Here is a 10390-nt window from a genome sequence, read left to right as displayed (position 1 = left end):
CACGCTCTGTACATTCAAATAACAATACTGTATCCTTTCTAAATAATTCTATGACAATGCTAGTAAACTGTTTGCGATGTTCATCATCTTCGAAATAAATGAAATACTTAACTTTCGGTTTAATATACTCTTTTAAAAATTGTTTTACTAGATCCGGATTATTAGTAGGCAAGAAAACTTCTAAAACCTTTTGCTTTTCACGTGAAAGGTCGTGAACTTGCATTTCGTTCTTAAACCACGTATATACTAAAATTTGATTTGGTTTTGTGTCTATTGCTTCATGTAATATAGGTATACCGGACGATTCTACAATATTAGCTGAATGAACTGTATCCGATTTCGACGTTACAGATGGTGACCTGACTGGGTAGTCACATGTTCTAGGAGAACTCATCGCCGATAGAGTTTCAGAGTCGGGAATAGATATCGTTTCACTAGAATCGCGTTCTGATATAGTAATTGTACTAGAGTCGTTACGCGTTCTTGGCCTATTGTCTCTATCGCCTATATTAACAACCATAGATTCGTTTTCGTTATCGGAATGCATAGCGTTAACCCTAATTCTAGACAAAGCATCCGCGTTTAGATTTTGCTTCCCTTTCTTATAAACTATTTCATAATCATAGTCTTGGAGTCGAAGTCGCCAACGAGTCAGTTTACTACTTGTATCCTTTTGAGAGTTAAGCCATGATAAAGGTTTGTGATCTGTGTATATCATAAATTTCTTACCATAAAGATAAGGCCTAAAATGTTTAATAGCCCAAACAATGGCTAGACACTCGCGTTCTATGGTGCTATAGCGTGATTCGGTGTCACTTAAGGTGCGGCTTGCATATGCAACGGGTTTATCGCCTCCAATGGGGCCCTGTGATAATACTGCCCCTAACGCTACATTAGACGCATCAGTCGTTAAGATAAAAGGTTTTTCAAAGTCTGGGTATTGCAAAAGTGGTGCATTCGTTAAGAGTTCCTTACATCTATTGAATGCGTCTATGTAATTTTTATCTAAAATGATTTTATTTCGTTTTTTCAGGCAAGATGTTAAGGGCTTCGTTACCTGTGCGAAATCTTTAATAAACCGTCTATAGTATCCGATAAGACCAAGAAAAGATTTAATCTCAGTAGTTGTTTTGGGAATCGGGTAATTAAGTACCGCAGTAATTTTATCGTCATTAGGTTTCAGTCCGTCTTTAGTAATAGTATGTCCGAGGTAAATTACTTCTTTTCGTAAAAATTCAGATTTGTCTAGTTGTACCTTTAAGTTTGTCTGTCTGAGTCGGTCAAAAATGGTTCTTAACTTTAATATATGTTCATCTAAGCTAGAGGAGAATACAATTACGTCATCCAAGTAGACCATGCAATGTATTCCCTGTAGCCCTCTTAATATATTGTCCATTGCTCTTTGGAATGTAGCAGGAGCTGTTTTTAGGCCAAATGGCATTCTAAGGAATTCATAGTGTCCATACTGAGTGCTGAAGGCCGTTTTCTTAATGTCTCGCTCGTCTACCTCAATCTGATGATAACCACTTGCTAAATCAAGTGTAGTGAAGTAGAGGCTCTTACCAAGTTTGTCCAGTAAGTCAGTAATATTAGGAAGTGGATAACGGTCGTCAACAGTCACGTCATTAAGTCTCCGATAATCAACTACCATACGCCATTTTACTAATCCGGAAGCATCGCGCTTCTTCGGAACTAAATGAACTGGAGCATTCCACGGGGAATGTGATTCTCGTATTACATTGTCTTGAAGTAATTTTTCGACTTGTCTATTAATTTCATCTGCTTGCGCAGGAGCCTGTCTATACGGTCTAACAAAAATCGGGTCTTCGTTTTTGGTATTAATTTTATGTTTAACTTCGTTGGTAAAACTTAATGGGATTTGTTCGCAATAAAATATGTCCCTATATTCGTGACATAGGGCGAATATCTTATTACGCTCTATTTCGCTAGTGTGGTCAAGTCTCAGCTTTGATAAATTATTTTTGAGTAATTCGTCATCTTCCTTGTCGTTGTGTTTGTCGTTATGTACAAAGTTACAATCGGAAGGGTCTGATGTTTGAAGAGGTTCGTTAATTTTCAGAGTCATGGGTGATTCTACGCTATTCTGGATTATTGTTGTTGCATAGCCATTATTACAGTTAACTAATGCTGAGGGCATTCTTACTCCGGGTTTAAATTCTTTAAAGTCGATTACTGCAACACCTGAGTGAAGGTCGGTAGGAATTTTTACCTTCTGCTCACATCGGGGTGGCAAGTGGATAATATAATCTAAGTTATTATTAATGATGGGGATGTCTGTGTTCCTGGTTCTCAGTAGCAAATGTTTCAGGTCAATTATTGCGTCTATTTTTTTTAGTAGGTCATTACCAATAAGTCCGTCATAGCGTTCGTCTACGTCATACAAATGAAATTTGTGGTCGTCAGGGGTATTTAACGTTGGAAAAAGCGGAATTTCTATAACTTCGTCATGTTGACTGGATGCATGGGTGCTTATAACTTTAAAGGGTTCATATTTTATAAAATTCGGAAAATATTGATAGGCAATTCGGGGGCTGATAAATGATCGCGTGCTCCCAGTATCAATCATAAATTTGGAATTAATTTCAGGAATATAAATGTGTGGCAATTTCAGATTTGGATCGCAATTTAATTCTATGATTTCTCCTTTGTAGAGGCTTCCGTTTGAAAATTTTCTTCATCAGACGGAAGCACATTAATGTCTTCAGTATCGTCAGTGGGTGTATCATTCTCATCGTATTCGTAATTCGTATAGTCGTAAGGGTTATAGTCATAGTAATAATTATTGTCATATAGTAAATTGTCATTATGTATGTCGGTTTCATTCAGTCTAAAACCTTGCTGAGTTATTTGTGGTCGAGGGGGTGCCGTCCTCATGGAAACGTCAGTAGACTCAAAGCGGTTATTTTGTGGAGGTCTTTGACCGAAATGCTGCGGCTTCATACCAAAAGTTTGAGGAGGCCTATAACCAAATTGTGGGTTTTGATTAAATGTAGGCCTATAACCAAACTGTGGATTTTGATTGAATGAAGGCCTATACCCGAACTGCGGGTTTTTATTAAACGGTGGCTTATAACCAAATTGTGGATTTTTATTAAACGGTTGTTGGGGTGTAAATTTAAAACCAAATTTTGGCTGCTGTGCATTTTGAGGTACATTTGGTATCCCGAAATTAAATCTTTGTTGAGGATTATTTTGTAAAAATTGGGGCACCGTAACGTTAGGCGTTTGCTTCGGCAGCGTTGTATTATTGTGGATACGATTGCGTGATTGGTATTGCTCGTGAAAATTAACTTCTTCTAAAACGATTTCTAAAGCCTGTTCTAATGTACTAGGTGATTTCAGTCTTACAATACGCACCATGCTCTCGGGTAAATTATACAAGAAAACGTTCAGGGCTGTATGATTATAAATCGCAATTTTCGCGCGTTTCATTTCCGTATCTACCGATAAATTTACCTTCGATATTAATAATGATCGAATATTCTGTATCCTATTACAAAATTCAAGGTAACTTTCGCCGGATTTAATTTTACAGGACTCGAGAGAGATTTTTATGCAATCCTCACTACGCGGATCACCAAAATGCTGTTCTAGTAATTCCTTTAAAGCGGGCCAAGTATTAATATCTTCGCGCTCGGATAATAACGCGGCGGCATCGCCTATTAATCTACTAGTTATGGCATGTAAAACGTAAATATTCTGTTCTTCATGCCCTCTAAATTTATTAATTATATATTCACATTTTCGAAAGAATAAATTCAAAATTCTTTTGTCTCCACCAAAAAGAGGAATAAGCTTTAGCATATCACTCGGAATTGTTATTACGTTTACGCTTTGGATTTCGCGTTCCATGTTAAATAAGTACAGAGTAATTAAAGTTCTGAAGTCTTTAATCAATTACAATAATTTCGAACTATTAAAATCACACACACACAGAAATCAATTAAAAACACAATATAATAAAAATTCTTAAAATATAGCACAATAAAAAAAATTATATGTTACCAATTACTATAAAAATTAAAACTTGAAGTAGTATAAAATCACATGTAAAATATAAAAATTATTAATTGAATTACGATCAAGTTTGAGATCATTTAAATCAATTAATATTAATATTTCTTTATGCAAAAATTCATTTACTTTTCCTATGTAAAACTTTTATTTAAGTTACACTCTATAGCTAATTAGTCTGTGCAGAGTTTTATGCAAGACAATTCTTAGAATTAAATACGATATTTCTTATTGTTTGAGTTATAACTAATTACTGATTTAATAGAATTTCATATTAAAACCAGATCCGTTATAATGAGAGACGTTCAATCCCAAAATAACAGTTAAAAAAAAAATAATTAAAAGTCAAAATTACACTCTCGTGAAAAGGATATAGGAATATATCAGAAAGGATGGCAAAAAGTTTTACTCACCAACCGATCGTCGATCCCATGTCCTCGTCGTGGTCGTTTAACAAATTTATTTTTCGGTTCTTTTAGGATAGCACGGCCTTTATAGCAATGTTCTAGGGCTAATTTTGAAGACCTCTAGACATGCAGACCTTATGTGGCTATCCTACCGGCTGCGCCAGTTAAACTTTGCGGGAGCGATTTGACTTTTTTAAAAAAGAAATAAAATAAAATTAAACTTAAACTTATTTAATTACTTAACTATAACAAGTGGACGATTTGGAGTCACAAATGTTAATGCCAGAATTACATGCAATGATACAAGCGATACCTTATTGCGAAACAAATGTTTTCCATTATGTGGAATGCTTATGTTAAATTGCAAGAACTCTCCGGTGGTCTTGCTGAGGCCAGCGGAAGGCTATTGCTCAACCTAACACAGAGGGTTGGGGTGGATGCGTAACTAGGTACCTAATCTAATTTAATATTATATAGTACAACACAAGCAGCTTAGTTCAGAACCGCCAAGATTGCTTACTACAGAGAGGCTTTTTAATTTGAATTTAGATGAATTTAATCAAATTAATATAGAACAACAATAGTAAATTGCCTTGTTCATCTCGTTTTAATAAGAAAATTGAATCGAGAATAACTGAAAGCCATTCCTATTGGAAGAAATAAACAGAGGAAATATAATGAAATGAATTGAGTGGTAAAAGGGTTACATAGACAAAACAAATTTACTTTAACTCCTAATAAAGTAATCAATTTGGGCACTTCGAAATTGTTAATCAAACTGTTTGCCAAATTAAATTGCGTCGGCTTTTAAAACAATATTTTTACTAATAAAAATGCATAGTTACCTATACAATATGCACATCTTTATAACCGATAGTAAAGCCGCGTGTTACAGCTATCAATATTATGTTTAGTAACTATTAAATGGTGGTTTGATTCTATATATTATATATTGTAATAAATGTTAATGTTAAACAACAAACTTCAAATCATGGTTTTATACAAACACTTAAAAGCTTATATAAAAGAAAACCCCAATCAAAACAAACCAGAAGTCCGATAAATATTCAATTTCTATTAAAACCATTTTTATTTATTGTCTACACTTTGAAAAACATTAATGGGTTGAATATTGGCTGAGAATCTTCCGAGGTTTGCGGCATTTGCATGCTAACAAGCGAACCAGGCTTTCTTTATTAATTGCTATTCCAATGCAGGGTCAGCATGCATGCAAATGAGGCTTTATAATTTTAGGGCTCCGAGTTTAAATCAAATTCTTTGCTCACTTCATAAATTAACCGTAGTTTTAAGGTGAGGGGATTGACTTGTCACGCTAGATGAAAATTGTTTATGTTCCATAAAGCCATTTTATAGGTTAGCACAGTGAATGAAAAGCTGTTCAGAGTAACCTAATTTTAAAATAGATGACAATCGTATAATTATTTTCTTAGGCGTGTGTTGATGGTGTATGGAAATAGCAAAAAATTGAACAAGGATAGCCTAGGAAGCCTGGGAATAAAATAAATTAGATGTTTTTGCTGATTTATATTTCATCAGGCAAATTTTTGGAGAAAACGTAACTATTTGGAGAAAATTGTTATTAATGAATTTAATTCTATACCTATTTCATTAAATCTGGATTACATACATAATTAAACGCAAGGAGCCTTCTGATTCAAATATAACATTTTTAAAAGTAAAACAAAATATTTTATTGAAGTGTATTGAAAGACAATAATCCTATTGTATTAATTGAAACAATTCAGGGGCCCTGTTGCACTTAGGGGCTCTACATTCTACAATGCAAACTGCAGGTAAGTATTTAAACCTGATAAGATGCCGATAAGGAAAGTTCAGTGAACGATGTCTGTAACTCCTTACACGTTATTCCTTGGATATAGATACTTTAAGGATAATATTATACAGAGTTTTAATGAAGCAAAGTTGTGGCGTATAAGTTTTCTTCTATAATGGTCTTATTTAACTTTGTGTAACTAATTCTGAAGCGTAACTAAATTAAATCATTTACAATCTTGTAGACTCATAAGTTATGTAAACATTTTGGTTTAATGTTATTTTATATCGCCTTGACAAGTGGTACATGAATTTTGTTTGTACATGAAATAAACCCACATAATATTTATATGAACCTTAAAAATGCATACATTATTCGCCTGTTTGGACAGTTATTTACAAAAGTTCCTCAACAAACAGCGAAGAATGAATTCCTCACAACTACCCTCAAACATACAATATTTTTTGAAGTTTGAATTACATTTCACAGCCACAATTCCTAAGGTTTATGTGTCCACTAGATTGCACGCTCGCAATGGCCGAGAACACAGTATCGAGAATTGCGTTTTAAATATAAAAGTGGAATAGAAACGAATATTTTTCTACCCTTTCCAATTAATGGAGCGCGATGTTACGTTGCCATTGAGATATATTATTTACGTTCAATATTTTCATGAATGCTGTTACAGTATAGACGCAATTTTTGTTCAAAGTTGCCGTATGGCGAGCTGTGTCTAAATTGTTTCAATTATATTAATTGTTACTCATTTAAATGTTTCAGTTCATTTAAATGTTTATAAAAATTTATGTATCTTTCCACATTTTTAATTCTGCCTGCGAGTGAGTGGGTAAATAAATCCCTTCTCATTTGGTGCAAAATGATGTCCATATGTCCTATGAAGCAACGTAGGTAGATTGAGGTAGATAGAAGTAGTTTGCTAAAGCAGTTCTTTAAGCATTACATCAGTTTAAAAGGCTTTGATTTTCAGAGGTGCATGTCTAAATACTTAACTATACTAAAAAAGAAAGCAGTGCAGAATGTAGCGACACCTGGCTCTGAATCGCGCAAGCGAAATGTTTTCGCTACAGAGCATATTATATGCAACTTTCCGACATCATCCATCGGGGCCTGAACGGCCGGCCAGTCGAGTAGACTGGTCGAGGATCCTCCCTTTTTCAATGGAGGAATTCCACCTTCCTTCCTCCACATAGAAAACAGAAAATTATCAAGTGTCGTTTTAATTACTTTTAACAGTAGCTTTACTTCATAATTAAATTTTGTAATCGTATTTAACAGAAATAAGTATTTTATTTACATCCTCATTTTGTTTTATTTACTTTAAATTATTTTTAATGTTTAAGTAGAAAAGTTAGAGCACTGTATTATATTTCAGTTTCGCCGAATTCTTCGTTAGTATTGGTCCATATCTACTATACATATTTGGAAACATGATATTGGCTTCATCTTCATGAGAAATAAACATGAGTACGTGCTCATTCGTAAAATATTTTTGTTTTTTTATTTTTATTTTTTAAATGAATGATACTTTATAGTTTATACTAATGAAAGAATAACAATCGTTTTCTTCTTATGTCTTATTATTAAATTCATTCAATATTTTTATTCCTGAAGATATAAAATTATAATAAAACTGAATAAAATTGAAGCTTCAGTTTCGGATTGAAATAACGTGGCACGAGCGATTTTATTGTTCGTACGTCTGTGTGTTCAAACAAACGACTGGACAAAGAAGATTATTTTTATTGCAGTTTAAAGGTTCGACTGCCTGAAAACGTGTGGAGTTCAACACCCCAATAGCTGTTTGTTTGATGTTGTATTTTGGATTGTGTAATTAAAAACAAAATGGAGTTAATCACGGGATAATTTTTTAAAAGCAATTCGCAAGAAAAGTAATAATATACTTACATAAATCAATACTTAAAAAAAATTATGAATATTTTAATTGGTAGCATATTGATTGGTAAAGAATATAGGTAAAAAAAAATTTAATGGTGTTAGTTTATTCACAGCAACAATTCAATTTTTCGAAGAGTGGCATTATATTCACAGCAACCTTCGTAAATATATTAGACTAATAATTAAAAAAAAATATCAATATATTAGTTACCTACCTACTTATTTTTATCAAACTGAACACATTTTGCAGAAATAATATTTTGTTATTAGTCGTAAGTACATTCAACAAGAAATAAGAAATGTGCAGGTGAGTTTATAACATAAAAATATTTCTTAAAACTATGCAATATAATCAAGGAAGGAATTTCATTCTGCACGGGCACAACAATTGTTTGCTTTAATAAGTAGCGGCCCCTGTCAGGAACATTTCGAGGGGCTGTATTTTATCCTGAGTCCTTTCTCTGGGGATGAACGCCTTGCGGTGGACAATGTCGGCTTACGAACGGCTTTGCATTAGACAAGGTACGGACAATATTCACGTAAGTTTCCAAAATCCTTCGTGTCATATAAAGTACACTATTATTCACTCTAAACTAGCACTAACCCAGTTTAAAATTACACCTCTTGAGTAAGATAAATGGGAAATTTTTCAAGCGGCAAAGTTTATGCGATATGGACCTTTATTCGAATTTCAGGGACTTAAATTTTATACGTCGGATTTACGCGTGAGCTGCAGTGCAGCCGCAGCGAATCAACATAATAAATATTTTCTTACTTTTGGATTTATTTTATTTGAGCCATTTAATCCACGATTCATAATATCATGAATACCTAATATAATAATTATAGTGTTATGTGATTATCACGTGAAGTTTAAATGTGATTAAGAATATTAATTTGATAATAAATAAATTTACAAATTTTTATAACAATGTCACAATCCCCGCACCGGATTAACCCGGGATACTAAAGATGATGACTGATGAGATGCCTGTATGTGTACCTCCTTTTCTCTTATAATAACTATGTAGAAATGTTTTTTTTTTTTTGCACAAATCCAGTCAATAAAGTAGGTATATCAGGTAAGTAGGTATATCAGGCAAGTAGGTATAATCCTTTGTGAAGTCTATGAAGTAATTTTAAGGATAATAACAAATTCATGATTAAATTTTCTAACGACTATTAAATACCGTAACGTAAGTCTGGTTTCCCTTAAAATAACATCATAAACATTTCCTCACACATGTGTGTCACATTTCAATTCCATCCGAACGCCAATGTGACATGGCGATATTTAAAAAGTATACAAATATTACTAAAAATTGATACTGTTTCCTGTCAACCTATCTTCCCGAGTCCCGACCGCGTCGAGTGAAAAATAGGTGAAAACACTTCACAACGTAAAATATTTCTGCAACTTTTCTTCCTTAACATTTAATTTTAACAACGAAAAATATGTGCTCTCTCAAAGAGCATCTTATGAAACCCAGTAAGAAATGAAGTCTTAATATAACTTTGATTTAATTTGTTTTGTTTCACTCGTGAGGATATTATAGCCTTTCTTGTTACATTCGTCAGATTCGTAGCGGGATACTATTGAAGCTTTCAGTATTCTGAACGTTATTCTTAAAACTTTCCATAATATTTATGACTAGCTGCTCCGCGCGGTTTCACCCCCGTGGCTCCACTCCTGTTGGTCGTAGCGTGATGATATATAGCCTATAACCTTCCTCGATAAATGGGCTATCTAACACCGAAATAATTTTTCAAATCGGACCAGTAGGTAGTTCCCGAGATTAGTGCGTTCAAACAAACAAACAAACAAACTCTTCAGCTTTATAATATTAGTATAGATTTGAGACACGTAAAGTATACTTAGAATGCATTGTAATTTATTAGCTGAACTGCGTAGTCAATGCTTAAGAAATTTTGTAAAAAAAAAAAAAATACGTAAGTATGATTTTATGGGTTTGATAGTTGATGCTTATTTCTACTCTATAATGTACCTATGATAAATAATCAATTAATTGTTCAATCCTGTTGAATTTCGGACGGGTTGCTAGTTTAAAACAATTTTCAAATAAAAAATAAACATAGGTATTTTCATCACAAATTGGATCCAAGTCATCAACATTCGCTCGCATCATATCCATCCTATTTAGATAGATTTAATATCTAAATATTTCGCTAAAATTTAAAACTAAAGTTAATCCTCAATCCTCATATTCCAGTTTTT

At 33.3% G+C, this 10390-nt stretch overlaps 1 protein-coding gene across 1 annotated transcript; it reads right to left on the bottom strand.

The window, feature by feature from the left end:
• Nucleotides 1-2652: 2652 nt before the first annotated feature.
• On the bottom strand, nt 2653-3991 carry LOC123691884. Its single transcript, XM_045636469.1, has one exon. It carries the CDS (start codon nt 3871-3873, stop codon nt 2653-2655), a length of 1221 nt encoding a protein of 406 aa, XP_045492425.1. The 5' UTR covers nt 3874-3991.
• Nucleotides 3992-10390: the final 6399 nt, after the last annotated feature.

This window comes from Colias croceus, chromosome 5 (genome assembly GCF_905220415.1).
Source record: "Colias croceus chromosome 5, ilColCroc2.1".
Classification (NCBI taxonomy): Eukaryota; Metazoa; Arthropoda; class Insecta; order Lepidoptera; family Pieridae; genus Colias; species Colias croceus.
This window is presented reverse-complemented; position numbering and strand designations above follow the sequence as displayed.